Source organism: Eschrichtius robustus, chromosome 10, assembly GCF_028021215.1.
Source record: "Eschrichtius robustus isolate mEscRob2 chromosome 10, mEscRob2.pri, whole genome shotgun sequence".
Classification (NCBI taxonomy): domain Eukaryota; kingdom Metazoa; phylum Chordata; class Mammalia; order Artiodactyla; family Eschrichtiidae; genus Eschrichtius; species Eschrichtius robustus.
In genome coordinates this window covers 83,741,693-83,760,269 of record NC_090833.1, presented here as the reverse complement: position 1 = coordinate 83,760,269, position 18,577 = coordinate 83,741,693, and the positions used below count along the sequence as shown (strand labels likewise).

The 18,577-nt window shown below is 42.0% G+C and overlaps 1 protein-coding gene across 4 annotated transcripts in view; it reads right to left on the bottom strand.

Moving 5' to 3' along the window:
• Positions 1 to 18,577, bottom strand: part of NTRK2 (neurotrophic receptor tyrosine kinase 2) — a 366,665-nt gene that overhangs the window by 171,482 nt on the left and 176,606 nt on the right. Inside the window, exon 12 of one of the 4 annotated variants that reach the window (XM_068552106.1) lies at positions 473 to 520. The exons of the other annotated variants lie outside the window; for them this stretch is intronic. Within the exon in view, the coding sequence (XP_068408207.1) occupies positions 473 to 520 (48 nt within the window). The remainder of the gene's footprint in view (positions 1 to 472; positions 521 to 18,577) is intronic. 4 annotated transcript variants of the gene reach the window in all.

Here is an 18,577-nt window from a genome sequence, read left to right as displayed (position 1 = left end):
AAGCACAAATCATAGCGTCTGGACGTTAGAGTCTTGCTTTGAAAGAGAAGTGGTCATAAATGAACAGCTGATTTCCTAATTCAGAAATTTATTACATGTTGGCCAATGGAAGAAAGTTAAGATGCGAACTTGACCAGACTTGAATATTCAGCCAAATGTTTGCTGTACATGGAGTTGGAGTGTAGTTGCATTTTATTTCCTTAACCTTAAAAATGCAGCAACAAGCTAGATCTGGATGACAGTTAACACTCCCCCATAGGATAGAAACAAGGTGATGTCAAAAATACAAAACCATTTACTGAAGTCAATATTCCTTTTCTGGAAAATTCTAGGCCTCTTTCTTCAGCAAATCAGAAACCGGGAACACAGAAAAAGAATCAAGGACCAACAAGTATAAAGAGAGTCAAAGCAGTTTCATCCTAATGAAACAACACAAACTCATTACTTATCCAAAGAAGGAGGAACTACTTACCAACACCTTGTCTTGATTTTACTTTCCCAAATCCAAACCATGAGAAATCTGAAAACCACAACAAAACATAAAATAAACTTGGAAACAGAAGCGTAAACCAGAAGCATTCAGCACTGTCCCTAGTGAAATAACAAACTCCCCCAAAAAGCTCCACTGGGGACCGAAGCTTCCCCTCAAACACCTGGAAACTAACCCTTGGATTTTTGTGTAAAGATTTATTTCTCATCCTGAGAACATGGAGGTTGGAATAAGATAAGAGAGAGCAAGAGCTTGTCTTCGAGAAAAATGGCCCAAACCTAGGGTTAAAGGCACTGAGCAGATTTTCCTTCTCACTGTCTCTCTTCTCCCTAAGTATCGAACCATCAAACAGGGAACTGCAGGGGTGAAAACAGCACAGTGCATTCAACAAATGCACCATGGCTCTCAACCACAGACATGTGGGAAAATAATCAAAGAAAAGATCTTTTCTGGAGCTAAGACAGACAGTACAAAAAAGGAACATGAAATCCTGTGGGAGAACTGACACTTGGGCTATATGGGAATTCAAGAGGAAAAAAGGGGATCACAATTCTACAACTGACTTGCTGTGTGACGGTGGGCAGTTCCCAGCAGCTCTGCGCCTCTTTATAACACAAGATTCCATGAGGCACGTGTGGGAAAAAGTGTGCCAAATGTTTGGAGGTCCTCCAGTGAATAATGCCACAATGAAATGCCTATTTATTTCCTGGGCCCGACTGTTCCCTTCTAGGTAATTTCCGCTGGGTTCAAAGTAAACTCTGCACAGCAGGGAAATCCCTGGATAAGAGGCCAATAAAGGGAATGGAGCCCAAATAAGTAGTAACTGTGTTTCTCAGCTCCTTACATCTGTAGTGATTTTTACAGGCAGGATAAAAAGCCACATAAGAGAAGAGCCCATCGAAATGAAAAATGCATACGAAAACACCTTGCACACTCAAAAATGCCTTACAAAGTTGTCATGATTACTATCTTTTTCAAGTACGTTTAGCCTTTCCTTTCTTAGTATTCTACAACTTCAGCTCTAAGCCAATTTTTACTTCTGATTGGTATTCCTCTGAATGCTTTCTTCCAGATTTTAAAAGGCAGGAGGAAGGTCTGGCCTCTATCCAATGCCAAAGAAAGATTCGTTTGCACAGGAGAAAGTGACCTCATTCACTGGGTCCTCAGTGTAGCGAGGCCAGGCTGTGACTGGATTTCTTAGTTACGACTTATCTCTTTCAAAATGGAGTGTATTTTCCTACTGGTCACTTTTTGTTTTTCTATACTTGTTTGATTTACATAGTTTTAATTAAATCGTGGATTGAATATTTGGACTCCTTTTTTCACTTGAGTATTTTTTCAAAATCATGATTCTGTCTTACAGAGAGCCCACTGAAGGGCAAGGCCATAGCGCTCCTCACTGGTTACCTGATTCAGATTATTGTCCATCATCCACTATCATAACCACAACTGCAATGAACAGCTTTGCATGTCTTAGGTGTTCCCATCCCCATTTTCAGAAATCATTTCCTCAAGATAAATCCCAGAAATGGAATTACTGTGTCAAAAGGGGGAAATATTGTTAAGGTTCTCAATGCACGTTATCTAATTGTTTTCCCACTACATGAGGTCTTATTTTCACCAATAGCGTCTAAGAGGGTGGAGTGTATTTCCAATGGGAAAGCTAAGGGTGAACCATTTCCGATGTCCATCCTGCCATTAGTCAGTCTCCACCTAACTGAACAGAGACCTGGTAAATACTCCCCTTCCATCTGTGCCGCATGATACCACTCACCCCCTACGTGTCCTAGGCTGGTGTTTGACACAGGTGCAGTAGGGAGAACTACAGGTATGAAAAGCATAAGAATAAAGCAGGTAACACTTGTGCAGTCATCATAATTCACAAAATGCCTCCCCCACCTCAGACACTTCTCCCTTAGTCCTCAGCCAAACCCTGTAATATATCCCAGTTCCTTAACAAGGGATTGAGACTCAGAGAGGCTGACAGACTTAGCAAAGGCCACAGCCTTTTGATGCCAAATCCAGTTTTTCCATTCTTTCTTAGTTGCCTTTCCAATCCTCCAAACTACTTAGCCAAAATTAGCCAAAGTTTTACAACGCTACAATTAGGATTCAATCTTATATATAGAAAAGCACTAGAAGTAGTCATTCATTCCTCATTTATTTATTCAGCAGTCATAGCAGAAGATTCAAATACAGAGAGCTGTATGGCCTGCCCTCAAGGAGTTTACAATCAAGGATCAACTCTCGTGGAAGTACAGCCGGGGTGTATGGGAACTCAAACAAGGAGTATCTAGCTGAATCTGGGAAGCGGGTTGAGGGGGGAGTGGGTAAGGGGGGAGAGTTCTTTGGCTTCTGGACAATAGACTAAAATTTGCCAAGAATGGGAAAAAGCAGAGGAGGACATTCTCACTGTCAATAGTCCAGTTCTGGTTAGAGAGGGAAGCATTCATTTGTCAAGGGGCTGATGAAGCTGGAAAGCGGAAAGAAGCTGAAACACATAAGCAAGGGCCAGGTTAAGAGTTTGGAATCTATGGTGAAAATTGCAGGTAGGCCCTAGAAACAAACCAACCAACGAACTTCAGGCCAGGAAGGAACATAATCACAGTTAATTTTAGAAAGTGGTTGCAGGATGGAAACAGGATGATGTAACGGAAAGACTGAGGGCAAGAGACTGGTTGAAGAGGCTGCTGGAGAAATCAGGGCCTGAGAGAATTGTTACCTGAGCCAGGTAGTGGGGAGGTGGGGCAGGGACGAGGAGGGGATGGCTGTCCGGCCTCTTTAGGGGAATCAAGAGGACTTGGCAATTGATTGCAAGTTGAGGGGAATATCGGAAATGAACAGGGACATTCTTGGGTCTAGACTACAAGACACACGGTGATGCTGCCCAGTGTCTCCAAGGAACCTGGCAGGAAAATAGGCTAGGGGTTCAACTCACAGCATGGGTGTGGGGCACGATTCCCAAATAAGGTGACTATGTGCAGAAAGCCTCAGAGGGAGACATCCAGTGTTTGGGGCTCAGGTCTGGAGCTCAGAACCCAGGTCTAGTGTCCCAAGTGGATCTGCTCAAGTTTAAGCGGAGCCCAGAGTCCAACTGAGAACAGAAGCTGGATGCTGCAGCTGGGACACATTTCTTCTTGGACACGTAAAAAAACAGCCCTTTTTGTAGGTACAAATAAAAGGATATCCAACGAGGCTAACTTTTGACAAACTTATTCCTAAATTGCTAAAATACTTCTAAGTGCTTTTTAACAGTAACACAATTATTACGTAAGAGAGACTATAATCTTCTTGACCATACGCCAGAGTTCTTGGAAAATTTAACAAATTAGGCAGAGCAACATCACATTGATACGTCTCCCTTCCAAAAACTGTCCCTTGTTCGACTTTTTCTTGATGAATTTAAGCAGTAGTCTTAAAACCGTGGTACTAAATCTCACCCGCAAAAATTTCCCATAAGGCCAAAAAGAAACAATTTCTCAATTTCCTGTGATGTTTCACCCATTGGGAGCAGAGTCCTGCCAAAGATTCATTTATTTTCTACTTAATAAGAGACACTTTATTCACTGCAACATAAAGGGCTCCTTCAAAAGCAAATGTAGTTGCAGCGAGCTTAAAGGAACTCCTTCTTTTGGAAACTAGACCAACAAAGAATCTAAATTATGAAATTAACCAATTAAATCCATCTCTTCTTGAAGAAAGTTCAATCTTCCCCATCCAGAGAAGAGGAATGTAGAAAAGAAAATAGCGTATTAACACATTAACAGCTCTAAAATGGGACTCTAAATAAAATAAATAGCAATAAAGATTCCTTTTCAAATGTCTCTCAGAGGAAATCGCTAAAATTTAGGGGGTTGAAAAGGAATATTTATGATGCAAAGGAGAGAATCAGAGGAAAGAGCGAGAAACAGGCAACGTGGAAGAAATTTAATCTTCCCTGTGGTGCTGAATGGTACAAACGCTAAATGTGATTTTTAGAAGGGCTCTGATCTCAAGAGAATGCCGTTTCTGGATTTTTTTTGTAAGTTTCAGAAAAAATTGTTTTTTTATATTAGAAGGAAAAGCAGCTCTTCTAACTCTGGAGGAATTAAAATTTGCTGCGTTCTCAATTGAAATTTCTTTTTATATATATATATTTTTTTTAATTATTGAAATTTCTTTATATTTTAAGGCAAAGCTCATCACCCTCTGCCCCCAAGAAAAGCATCTCTAATGATGGAAGCTAATGGGAGAATATGATTCGCTGACAGAAATGCACTTCACCTCCAACTTCTTCCTCTCTTTCGGGGAATGGGCCACGCCCACTCCCCGGAGGACACATAAGAGAGGAGCTGTGGGCTGCCTTGCTGCAGGGAAAGTGTTGAGCCCAGAGTAGACTCCATAAGTGCTTGGGTGAGCAGCCAGCTGCCTGTTACCTCACACAAAGAAGTAGGATGACTGGTCATTGCAGTGGAAAGGAAATGAATGCAAAGGACCGCTTTGTGGACAATATAATCATCTCTCTTTCCAACTGACACATAATCGGAGTGAGTAATAGTTTGCTTCAAATTAATTCCAGTTCCTCAGGGCACAGAATAGTGTAGTTTGGGGCCAAGTTTCACTTCAATTTAAACTTAATCTTTTACTTAAGGACACAACCTTTATATATAAGTCCCATCTCCACAGACCAGGAAGAGGGCTCACTTTGTGTTAAACTAGTTCCCGAAATCACAGTTCAAAAGCGTCCTGGATTTCTCCAGACCAGCCTTCACTGGCTCTATCCTTTCCCTTCCCTCAAACTTCCAATGTGAGTTATGTCCACTGTTCTTAAGAAAAGGAACACTGAAGACCTCCAATGTGACAAATTTAAAGAAAATATGTGTTTTGTGGCTGAAACTGCTAGCTGCTCTCTGAAGTCTGTATTTCCCTCTTTTTCCCTGGGCCCACAGCTAGACTACATTTTCCAGCCCTTCCTGCAGTTAGTCGTGGCCATACTATTAAATTCCAGCCAATGGAAGGTGTGCAGAGCACTGAGTACCACTTCTGGGCTGTATGACTTATAAATATATGCTACCCCATGCTCTTTCCCCTTCTACTCGTTCAGAAGGAAGACTGAAGACAATGATTACGGTAAACTTGGAAGTCATGACTTGAAGATAGCAAAGAAATTCTCTGCTCATTCTCCCAGTATTGTTTGGTGAATGCAGACAGTGTAGAAACCGAGTTCTTCTACCTGAGATCCAATGAAGCTGAGCTATTTATCCTCCAACTTTCATCCATATGCAAGAAATAGACTATTGTGTTTAAACCATTTTCCACTTCAGGACTTTTTTACTATGGTAGAGAGCCTATCCTAACCGATACAAAGGGAAAGATATACACACATGTACGCATAGTAATTAACTGACTCCATAACCTCTAAATCCCCCATCACAAATTCATAATTGTGTTCCATGTATATCTGCATTTTTAAATCCACAGTGTGAAAATCCACAGATTTCATTAGATTTCCCAAAGCTACTTCATTGCAAAATGCTAAGAACCCCTGAAATACATACAAATGGTTTCAGAGACAAAGATATCAATGCATAGGTACTCTGCATTTCGATTCTATTTGATTATATTCCCTATCAACACTTGAACCTGGGTGCTGATAACCATCCATCATCTCTCACCTAAACTTCTACAGCAACCTTCTCATTCATCTCCTGCCCTGTTCTTGCCTCCCCGGAATCTCTTCTCTGCAGAGCTGCTGGCGTAATTATTTTCAGGTATCAGTCAGATTATTGCATTCCCCTGCTTAACATCATTTAAAGGTTTCTCCTTGCATCTAGTATAAACTCTTGATGATGACTAGAGTCCCATACGACGTGGCCTCCCCCAGCCTACCCCCACCCCATCTCCTGTGAAATGACCACAGCGGTCTCTTTCCTGTTCCTGCTCACTCTGCACGTTTCCTTGCCTCCTTCCAGAATCCTCTGTTTGGGCTCTTCTCATGCCTAACCACCACCTCTCATCCTCAGGGTTTCAGGGCAACTATCACACCACAGAGGAGCCCCGACCTCACCATTAACCCAAGACTCTCTCAGCCCCTCTCACTAACTATCATCTCCTCCTTCTCAGTATGTACCAAGAAAGGACCTGACTCACTTCTTGTATTATTTCTTGTCTGTATCCTTTACTAGAACTTGAGCTCCACAAAGTCAGTGACTGTCTTAGAAGAGGCTCAGCCCCTGCACCCTCCGCTGGAAACAGACTCTGACACAAGGATTCAAGTGAAGGCAGTTTAGTAGGAAGGGATCCAGGAAAACTAGAGGGGGAGTGAGCTGGTGACACAGGGAGGGAGGGAAGCCTGTAGTGGATGCGATATCCAGTGGGTTACACTGTGGACAACTAGAGTTCAAATCCCTGGGGTGCTTGGGGAGAGGGTGTAGAATGCATCTCAGAGTCTTCCCATCCAAAACATGAGGAAGTTGAGTTATTTACCTTCCAACTACCATCTGTCATTCTGCTAAGAGAGAGCACTGGGGCAGAGTCCCGGGTGTTTGCAGCAGAACACTGGGGGCCAGCACGGGGGCCAGCATGGGGATGGTGGGACTTGGGAGGACCTGGTGGGGCACCAGAAGGATTTGCTACAGGGATCTTGTCAGTGTAGTTCACCACCACCTTCAGTGCCTAGTACAGACCCTCAATAAATACTTGTTGAATGAATGCATGAGAACAACCATTTTAAAAAGCATAACAATATGAAGTACAGCAAGTGTAATGAAAACACCAACATGCAAATTATACACTCAACGTAAAAACCACAATATTTTGCAAGCATATTTGCTGCCCTCTTGAATCATTTATGACCCTCCCATGGAATCTCATGGTAGACAGTATTTAAAAGTGAGCAATACCCAGAACCCAGCATTCTGGGCAGGAGTGTGGAATAAAGATGTTGGATCAGATGTCAGGTGCAGGGTTTCTCTAGATGCTGTAAGAAATGAACTGCATGACCTTGGGTGAGTCACTTCTCTCCCTCATAGGCTCTGCTTCCTTCTCCATGAAGACAGAGGTTGAAAAGTGGCATCGAAGGCCCGTTTGAGCCCTAGCAGTCTATAGTTCTAACCGTCAGGCACATATGACTGGGAATAAATTGCCACATGACCTTATATAGCTTTCCTGAACATGGGTATTTTGGGAATGTGAGATCATGTGCAATTTAAGGAAAAGCACTCAGTCAACTGGCCTAGATTTCCTCCTACTCAAATGCTTTGGGGTCACTATTTCCTCATCTTGCGAGAAGGGCCTGTGCTCTGAAAAAGCAATTTTTGAAAAACAGTACTTATTGATTACTTGCTAGATGCTAGGACACTTACTAGAGATTAGATGTTACTTTAATTAGGGAAAATTGGTCAGCTTCTATTGCAGCATTAAAAAAATAAAATCAGACTCAAATGATTTTTAGATCCTACAGACTTAAAGTTCAGAAGCCTCAAGTGGGAGTAGATGAAATAGACTTGCTCGGAATGTGGAAAAATGTCCCCTTCCCATATTTCAAACATTCAATTTTGAGGACAAAGTGTTGCCAACTACTTCCCTCTTTCATTTGAACATGTGGAATATTTCAAAGAAAATTCATTTGGTCTACATCTTAGTCATTCACAGTTAAACAGTACAAAGTGTTGGATTTTTTTTTAATCTATTGTAAATTCTGAAGGCTTTTTCTTTAACAAAGGAGGTCACACGATCTTCTCTGAGTGGGTAAAAAATGGAACCTGGGACTCCTAATGGTTAGTTTTAAACTTGGGACTTTGAGAAAGGCAGAGGCAGCCTCTGTTTACTAATAATAGTTGAAAGAGATGAAAGAGGCATATCAAAGCTTTGCCTCTGTGGTACCACCCCAGTGAGAGCTCAAAACACTCTATAAACTTTTTTTTTCAGCTGTCACAAGCTCCCTGCAGGGAAGACAGGTGATGTCTGGTTGTACACACACAAAATTTCCCTAATACTGTCTTCACATTGAGGGAATGACTGCCTGAGACTCATCCCCAAACCCCCATCTCTCTGCAAAGCAACACTGGTAAGCACTCAGAGCAAGTCTTTTGGGAGGGAAATTGGCTGATACTCATGATCTGAGAAGTGATATTCGTGGCCCTCAAAGAGAGTAACAGACCCAGAGAAGCTGGCAAACACTTTATGTCAAATTCCCCTGAGCTTTCATTTCCATGGAAAACCCAAACAATGACTCAGAGACCTGAACTGACTTGCTCAGACCTGTCTCTTGTGCCCAGTCACCAAGTAGGGTCAAAATGTGCTCTCTGCAATTCCTTGCACAAGGACTGTCGCCACATGACATGCATTTGAAAATGCTTTTGTAATTGCTGCTATAAAGTCATAGTTATATTCATATTTATGCATATATATATAACATGCAAATTCTTTTTTCAGTTCCTCTAAACCAACATTTGCTGCAGCTAATGCAAAGCACCATGTAGGAATTTTTTTTGTGGTTCTATTATGGAATTTTGGAAGGAGTGGGAGGATGGCAGCATTTCTAGCCATCTCACTTTAAAATATTTTCAGTTGTATCCAAATTATTCTCTCCAGTCTTGGAATGTGGTGACCTGCTTCATGCACATTTGTCTTTCTTTCCAGTGACCCATTGTCAACCTTCCCCCCCTCCACACCAACACTCTTAAATCCAGCCAAGGTCAGGAAATGTGTGAGGCTGACACAATAGCTAAGATGTTCATTTAATTTTATTACTTTGTGCTCTTCTATTAGGAAGCTCCCATAACGGAATAGAACATAATAGGATTATATACACTTATAAAGCTGGGTGCTGAATACAAATAGTTGAATAAAATGACCATAAATAGAACAAAATGAAAACTCATTGTTGAAAATGCAGCACCAGTCATATGAATTAACTATCGGCCATCTACTTCCTACTTAATATCACTGCAGGTGGTTTACACACTGTCAGTGGAGGCAACCCAAATCCATAAGATGAAACCGCATTTCTTTCCTTCATGTTTTCCCACTAAATGCCCAATGTGCTCTTTAAGATCCACTGCTTTTCTGGAAACAAATCAAAATTGACTGGCTAGGTCAGTGGTCTTGAATGGGGATGACTTTTGCCTCCCAGGGGAAGTTTGGCAATGTCTGGAGATATTCGGGGTTGTCACCATGGGAGGGGTGAGGTGGAGAGGCTGTGCTCCTAGCGTGTGATGGGTAGAGGCCAGGGATGCTGATAAACAGCCAACAATACACAGGCCAGTCCCCACACAACAAAGAACTTAAGTCCCAAAACATTAATTGTGCCGACACTAAGAAACACTGGCCTAAACCATAGCCCAGCAGAGGTGGAATTTATCCCCAAATCTTGTATCTCTGTTAAAAAGAAATCCTAGCCTGTCTAAGCTCACTGCTACTACAGGAGTTTAGTCTTCTCTCATGTTATTCCAATGTTCTTATCACTGGTCCCTCTCTCTCAGTTTCCCATATTTTGCAAGAAACATCTATGATATTGTCATTTCTGCTGCTCCCAAACACCAAAAATTGCTGTTCTGATCCAGAACAGATAGGCAATGCAGTATGAAGGGATGGGAATTGCATGTGGACTCCAAGTCTTGTGTTCGAGTCTTGGATCCTCCACTTCCTGACAGACACCCCACAGTGACTTAGTCTCTCTAAGAGTCCTTCCTCAGAGCAATAATTACCACCCTGCCCACCTGAAGGGGCTGTTTTAGGATCAATGGACCTATGTGTCTGTGACACCTCCATAAACTCTGGTATTATATAAACATAAGGGTAAGGAAAATTTTCAGTGGCATTCAAAACCCTGACCCGGCCCCAGCTTTATCACTTATGACTTGCCTTAAAATATCCCAGCTTCCAGTTAAACTGTTAGTTTGCATTCCTTAAATGAGCATGCCTTATTTTCCTATTTCTTCATTAATTCATTGAAAAACTATTCTTTGACCACCTGATAGATACAAGACACAAGACAGTGCTGGGGATGTAATAAAGAATAAAGCAGGCTTCCCTGGTGGCGCAGTGATTAAGAATCTGCCTGCCAATGCAGGGGACACGGGTTCGAGCCCTGGTCCGGGAGGATGCCACATGCTGCAGAGCAACTAGGCCCGTGCGCCACAACTACTGACGCCCGCGCGCCTAGAGCCCATGCTCTGCAGCAAGAGAAGCCACCGCAATGAGAAGCCCACGCACCGCAACGAAGAGTAGCCCCCGCTTGCCGCAACTAGAGAAAGCCTGCAAGCAGCAACAAAGACCCAACACAGCCAAAAATAAATAAATAAATTTATTTAAAAAAAAAAAAAGAAAATTAAAAAAATAATAATAATAAAGTAATCACAGTCCCTGCACATGTGGAGCTTCCAAATGTTGTGTCTTTGCACCAGCTAATTTTTCCTACTGAAAAACCTCAACTCAACCTCAATTTTTTATCATTAAATCCCCTTTATTCCAAAAAATCCACCTTAAAATTCACTTCATCATGAGCATTTCTCCATTCCCCAAATCAGAAATACCCCCCATTGACATTTAGGTGGTTCGTCTCACGATAAATACCACATTCTCTGCTGTATTAATATTTATATAGTCTTATTGCTCCTATTAGATTTTAAGCACTCTGAGTTAAACAGAAATCTTCTTATTCACCCTCTTCAATAAGCTTCCTAACAGTTACAACAGTGTCAAGCAGGATACTTTACACGTGGTAGGTACTTAGCAAATACTTCAATTGCAGCAGATTGGGTCCAAGTAGAATGATTTGAAAACAGGGCATGAGATGCCCACAAAAATAGTAGGGACTGAGTTGGAAAGCAAGAGATAGACAACAGTAGGAGCCTTCATTATGCCGACTACTGTTTTCCGTATTTCCAAGGCACACTGTTCTTTGCCTGCCATAGCTCATCTCACTCTGAATTTTAATTATCTACTTACTTGTTGTAACCTCTCCCCACTGGAAGTTCTCTACGAGTAACAAAAATATTTCTCCCCATTGTATATACAATGTCTCCCCATTGTACCTCTAGCATTGAGCACAGTGTCTGGTACATTTTAGGTGCTCAGTAAAGATGTATTGAATGAATAGGTGAACAAATTCCAACTTTTCACCTTTGAATTCTTCGATCACGAGCCCAATTTGATGTGACATGGGATGCTGATTGTGTTAGACACCACACTGCTCCCTCTCCTTCCTGGTCCAGCAGAGGACTGGAAACCACCCTCCACCACTACCGTCACCAATCCACATTGCTTGCATTTGCCAGTGAAAAAGGAGCAGAAATGACATGTGTTACTCCTGGGCAGAAGACTTAATAGTAGGTTTTCCACTTCCTCTTCATCCTATCATCGTGAAGCCTCATGTTTGGACAAACTGTGTTGTATATGGAGCATGAGGAGAAATAATCTTCTCTGTCTTAAGGGTTATTTGTTTCTGCAACGTAACCTAGCCTATTCTGACTGATACAATAGTGAAGTTCCAAGTGAACCTTACTAAAAGGTAACCTTATCTATAAAAATATCAGGCTTTTATTTCATAAAAAGACTGACATGTACGGTTAAGAGAATATATGCTCACACATGTACTCTCTAAAGCATATGCAGGTGTGTGCATAAATACATAATGTACAAATATTCATGATAAAGTAATACAAGAAGTTTTTAAAAGCTCGTTGTAACTCACATTAAGAAATCAGAGTTGTAACCTTGCAAGCAATTCCCTCAGAAGGCCATGCCTTCTTTGCAAAGATACTGTTCCTGTTTATCACATTTTCAGAGCTCGTTTTGGGGAATTATCTTTAATTATGTAGCAGAGTCTTCAAACTATGGAAGTCTTCATTATTTGAGAGGAAATTTTAACATCCAAAGGTCATTTGCAGCCAGATCTGATAGAACGTGTGGGCGATTAAGCTGGACCACATCACTACTATTCAAAATGTCAGGGGGTCTGATTCTGTAGTCTCAAGTCTCCACCTTTATTGTGGAGCTCATAACTTTTCACTAAAGGCACTTCTGAAAGATGAGTTCCAAAAAGGCACAAGATCTCTTTTCTGGTGATTCGCAAACTTTTTCACAGTCCTAGAATCATAACTAAATGTCAGTCTCTAGGAACTTCCTTGGTCCCTTAATTCATGGCCGTTAAGTAGATGCAACCTGACTGAATGCATGGCTGGGTGTTCCTCACAGCATCCATTAGAAGCTACCTAAGCACATTCACTCTCAGACTATAAAATCATAAAAACAATTGACTCCTGGTGGATAAAAGCCCACCTAAAACAGGATTAATTAGAGATGCACGGCTGGGGGTTATCATTTTTGCTTGTGTTCCACACTGAATTGTATATCCCCAAAATTCATATACTGAAGACCTAGTTCCCAATATAGCTGTATTTGGGCTTTTAAGGAGGTAATTAAGGTTAAATGAGGCCATAAGGGTGGGGGTTTAATCTCACGAGGACTGGTGTCCTCTCTTTCTTTCTCCACGAGCCACAGAGAAAAGGTCATGTGAGGACACAGTGAGAAGGGGGCTGTCTGCAAGCCAGGAAGAGGGCCCTCACCAGGAGCCTTACTGGCTGCACCTGATCTTAGACTTCTAGGCTCCAGAACTGTGAGAAAGTAAATGTTTGTTGTTAAGCCACCCAATCAGTGATATTGTGTTATGGTGTCCTGAGCAGAATATTCTAGTTTGTTTATTTGTTTATTTTGTTTATTTGCTGTTGTCATCACTGTTTGGATTGCCACCTTGTATCCACTTCCTCCTGCTCACTGATCATGATTTTCATTTGGTTATCCACCTACACCCAGACAGCCAACGTGATTCAAGATGGAACCAATGGCTTAGGCATAAAAATTCAGCATAATTCCATTCCCTGCCCACAGCGTGGCTTAAGAATCAGCATGTGACTAAAGTTAGTCTGATCAAAACCAAGCCTGGGATGTGTGTACAAAGGTTGACGTAAGTGATGTTTTCTTTCCTGCTGGATTGACATCTGGGAGGATTAGCATCAGGACCGAATGGAACTCATCTTTGCTGCAACCGTGAGAGAAAAGTTTGTCTCCAAGTCAAGCCAATCCAACAGAAGAGAGCCACAGTGTTTGGGCCTTGGATCAAGCCATATCCAGAGCTTGGTATTTACTCCCGGATGGTATATTTATTGTTCGAGACATTTGCAACTGTAAGATGCCAAACTAATACAGGGATGGGGCAAGAGTAGTCTAATTGTCAGTAAGTCACTCCTGTGTCCCCAGAGGCTGGAGTAAATGGGTACCATATTCTAGAGTCCTTCCACGCCCCCAAGTTTTATTACCACTAATGTTGAATTGGCCTGTTATGGAGATGTAAATGTCCTGCTCTTCAAAGGCATGTTTGACAGGATGAAAAGCTTTGGGATTTCAATGACTTTGACTCCTCAGGAGATGGGGGACAGCCTATTTTAGCAATTTCCTTGGGAATGAATAGACATATACTTTAGCTATTCAAATATTTAACTAGCTCTTTTGTTGTTGTTTTGAATTCCAACGAGCTGCAGCTGCCTATTTGTGTCTGTTGTGCCTTTAAGGGGCTTGCTGATTCAGTGGGATCCCTTGAATGCATTAATTAGCCTTCTCTCATTTCCCCAGCCCATGCCTATGAAGAAATGAGCATTTGAAGCTCCAATTGTGGAACCATGTGAGTCTTGAGGGTACCAGATAAATGGAGACTCAGAATTGCCTGCTTTTTGACGGGCATTTTTGCGCTGGCAGCAGCCTGCATGATGAATTTATTGGCGATCACTATTGGCAGGTGAATGAAACACAGGCCCTGGATTAAAGTGTAACGGTGGAGATGGGGCATTAATCAGCCCAGGTACATGAGTCAGAAAGAGGTAAAGATGCAGAGAAAATAAAATGTTATGGAAGGCTGGAAAATGATTTATCATTTTTAATATATATGATCTAAACCCACTCTTTATAACTGCTTGTAGGTCTCCATGTTGGTGAAGACTTGCACAATAAAATACTCCTTCTCTAAAGCACTAAAGTGAAAGATGCTGGTGAGGAAAATAAAGAAGCACGAAGAGTGAACTGCCTATAAAAGAAAAAACTGTTTGGCTTAAAATTATATGTACACTCTTTTCTTTTAAAATGATTTATAGATACAGCTTTTGCTTGGAAAAACTGCATTCTATTGATCAGATGGAGAGGAAGATGAGAGGTCTGTCTGTGAGGGTCCATTTCTCAGATCGTTTTTAAAATTATTAAAATATGAGACAATGTACTTTCCAAGAGTAAGTGTCCACGGCAGGCTTAACTGTTAAGCCAGCTGATTAAATTGCCATTAACATTGAATCCTTGAGCTTGGAAGCTTGGTTCTACACAATTAAGCATTCTCAAATATGGAAGTTAGCAAGAAGAAAGTCTAGCAGCTAGGTGGAGAATTATATGGAATGAGACATCCCTTCCCCCATTAGTGGTTGGTTACTAGTCTTCCTTGGGTTTTTCAACCCAGGAAATTGTAAAAACCTTTTTCAGGAAGGTTTCCCTTTCTGTCATGGGCAGAGACAAATAACAGCACATCCTTCAGCATTCTGTAACACTTTATAGCTTCTAACAGTAACTGTTTGTCTTAGTTCCCCTTCAGAAATGTCAGGTGTTTCTAGCAAACAGGCAAAGACCAAAGACCTAGGACATGAACATGTTACCCAGAACCATCAGGAAATGTAATAAGAGAAGAATATCAGGGGGTCCATTGTCTGCTTCTTCATTTTACCTCCTTTATGAAAGTTCTCTGACATTCTATGACAGGCTATGCTTATAAACATAGAGCCTATTGCTTTTCTTCCAAATAGTGGACCATCTATGGCCAGACTAATGCTAGCTGAAAAGGCAATGGCTGCTGCTCTGGTCCAGGCCTCTCCAGCTCTCAGGACAGCTGCTACCTTGGCTTACTGCAGCCTCCTGCCTTTCTTTTGCCCTCCTTAGGTCCATCCTCCATGCTACAGCTGGACAGAACTTGCTAAAATGTGCAGATCCTCTTCTTTTTGTCAACATAATTGAGGGCTCCACGTCACTGCCTTACAACCCGAAGTCCTAATCTGGGTCTTGGCTTCAAGTTCCTTTCCAAGCTTCTTTCTTCTAGTCTCTTTCTCTCATCTTAAGGCCTAGAAACTGAGGTAGCGATTGGTAGATCTATGCTTAAATTGTACTGTGTCTTGTCTATGTCTTGACTCTATGTCTTTGCTAACTCCAATCCTTTCCCTAGTTTTTTCCTATGCATCCTTTACTATTCGAGGTTCACCTCCTTCAGGATGCCTTCCTGACCACTTCAGACTGGGCTAAACGTGTCTCTTCTCTGCTCACATGATACTCTTTGCAGATCTTGATTAAAACTATACATTATAACAATCTTTTCTAACTTTTCTAACCAAGGACTTTTCTAACCAAGTCCTCGACTAAATTATACACCTTTGAGAAGCCTCTAGTCTTTCAAGGGTTTATTGATACACAGTGCATGGCGTACAGCTCCCTCTGCCCTGCAACAGGCACACACAGGGCTGATGCATTGCACACCCCTTCACTGGTTCCCCTGGAGTTGTTCAACTCAGGGCAGGGCCAGGCTGCATGTGGCCTTCAGTAGAGGTCCACACCTTTGAGCTCTAGCTCTCAGCCTTCAAAAACCACTGTGGAAAATGCAACCATCCCTGGCAATGAGAACACGTCAAACCAGCATAGCCATGAAGACCAAGCACTGTATGACTGAGGTGCTGGCCAACCTGTCAGTAGGGCCCTGAGGAATGAAGGACAGTGGGCAGCCACCTTATGTGAAGGAAAGTGAAAAACAACTATGCACAATAGCCAAGACATGGAAACAACCCAAATGCCCATCAACAGATGACTGATTTAAGAAGATGTATATATACAATGGAATATTACTCAGCCATAAAAAAGAATGAAATAATACCATTTGCAGCAACATGGATAGACCTAGAGATTATTGTACTAAGTGAAGTAAGTCAGACAAAGACAAATATTATATGATATCACTTATATGTGAAATCTAAAAAATAATACAAATGAATCTATATACAAAACAGAAACAGACTTGCAGACATAGAAAACAAACTTATGGTTACCAAAGGGGAAAGGAGAGAGGGATAAATTAGGAGCATGAGATTAACAGATACAAACTACTATACATAAAATAGGAAGCAACAAGGATTTACTGTATAACACGGGGAACAATATTCGATATCTTGTAATAACCTATAATGGAAAATAATCTGAAAAAAAATATATATATATGTATAACTGAATCACTTTGCTGTACACCTGAAACTAACACAATATTTAAATCAACTATACTTCAATATAAATAAGAAAATCCTGAAGCTTTGGAGACTACCTGGGGGCTGGTAGAATCCTGTACTGGGAGAGGAGGCTCTGAAAGGGGGCTGAGGGCTACAGGAATCAAGGTTTATCTGCTTCACAAGCCTTCCTGAACACCTTCAGGTATAAGAACTGCTCAGCTATTGTAGACCCAGGGAATCAACCGATCATCTAAAAGTCTACATTATTATGGGAAGGACTAGCATTTACTGAGTTCTTCCTATGTACTAGGCATCTTATTATTGGATCCTCACCATTACACCATCAAGTAGGTATTATTACCCCATTCCTAAGATGCAGAGGAATTCAGTAATCTTTGGATCATACAGACAGGAAATGGAGCAGAGTAAATGTATAGTCAAGAATTAGTCAGGGACTTCCCTGGTGGCACGGTGGTTAAGAATCTGCCTGCCCATGCAGAAGACACGGGTTCGAGCCCTGGTCCAGGAAGATCCCACGTGCCATGGAGCAACTAAGCCCGTGTGCCACAACTACTGAGCCTGCACTCTAGAGCCCTCAAGCCACAACTACTGAAGCCCGTGCTGTGCAACAAGAGAAGCCACCACGATGAGAAGACCGCACACCACAAGGAAAAGTAGCCCCCGCTCACCGCAACTAGAGAAAGCCTACGCACAGCACGGAAGACCCAATGCAGCCAAAAATAAATAAATAAATAAACATTAAAAATAAATAATTAGTCAGAAAGGCTGGGTCACAGTGATAATTTGGGGGGGTCATCTAAGTACATACCCTCTCTCATACTTCTCCGCACACAAACACTCAAGGTCTTTCGTAAACTTCTGGAAAACTGGGTGTTCACAGTCTAAAGTCTTCTAAGGCCTTTAAGTTGGCTCTAGTAGTGGGTCTAGAACTTGTCTGTCCAGCTGTTTTCCCAGATGTTCAACAAAGTCTAGCTCTCCCCAGATTTAACCTAAAGAATGGAGGATTCTCATCAGTGCTGCCAGACTGTGGACAAAGTGAGGTTCCAACTCTCATACAGAGGAAAACCCCAATCCTTTGCTGAAATCAGGGGCCCAGGGAGAGGGCAGGTTCCCATGGCCATGCAGGTCACTTCCTGACACACAGTGCGACCAGCGAAGCAGCACTGAGTGGATGACAAGGAGAGGAAGAGTGGGAGTCCCAGCCCCGGGAGCTCAGTCAGATACCAGCAGTCCTGGAGTGGAGGGAAAGTCCAGACGCAAATCAACAACTTTGGCCAAGGGTCTTCCTTTGAGCTCAGAGCTGATTTTATTAATTCATCCAGGATGAGGATGGCATTCAAACACAGTGCCTGAAAAACAGTGCTTACCCTCAGATAATGTAAACATATGTTTATGAAGATAACCCTGGCAGTCATGGGAAAAATGATTTACAAGAGGGCAAGACTTGAATCAGGAGGGTGATGGGCTACGAGGTCACTGCTGTTGATCAAAGAAGCCCAGGACCTCTTCACATGGAACAGAACTCCATCCCCAAGTATGTCAACACCCAGACTAAGATTACTTAGTCCCTTACTGTGCTTAAGAGCTGCAGTGGCATGCAAGGGTGGATGGAAATGGAAACAGGAGGAGAGGTGGGATTCCAAAGTCACCCACATTGTCTGGGTCATCAAATTTTGGGGGAAAGGATTAATAATTCTGCCTGTTGCTTTAATGTTTTGTCTATAAGATGCAACATATCTGAATGTGTAGCATGTCTGCTAGTGATTAGTGCTCCAGAGACAAGTAA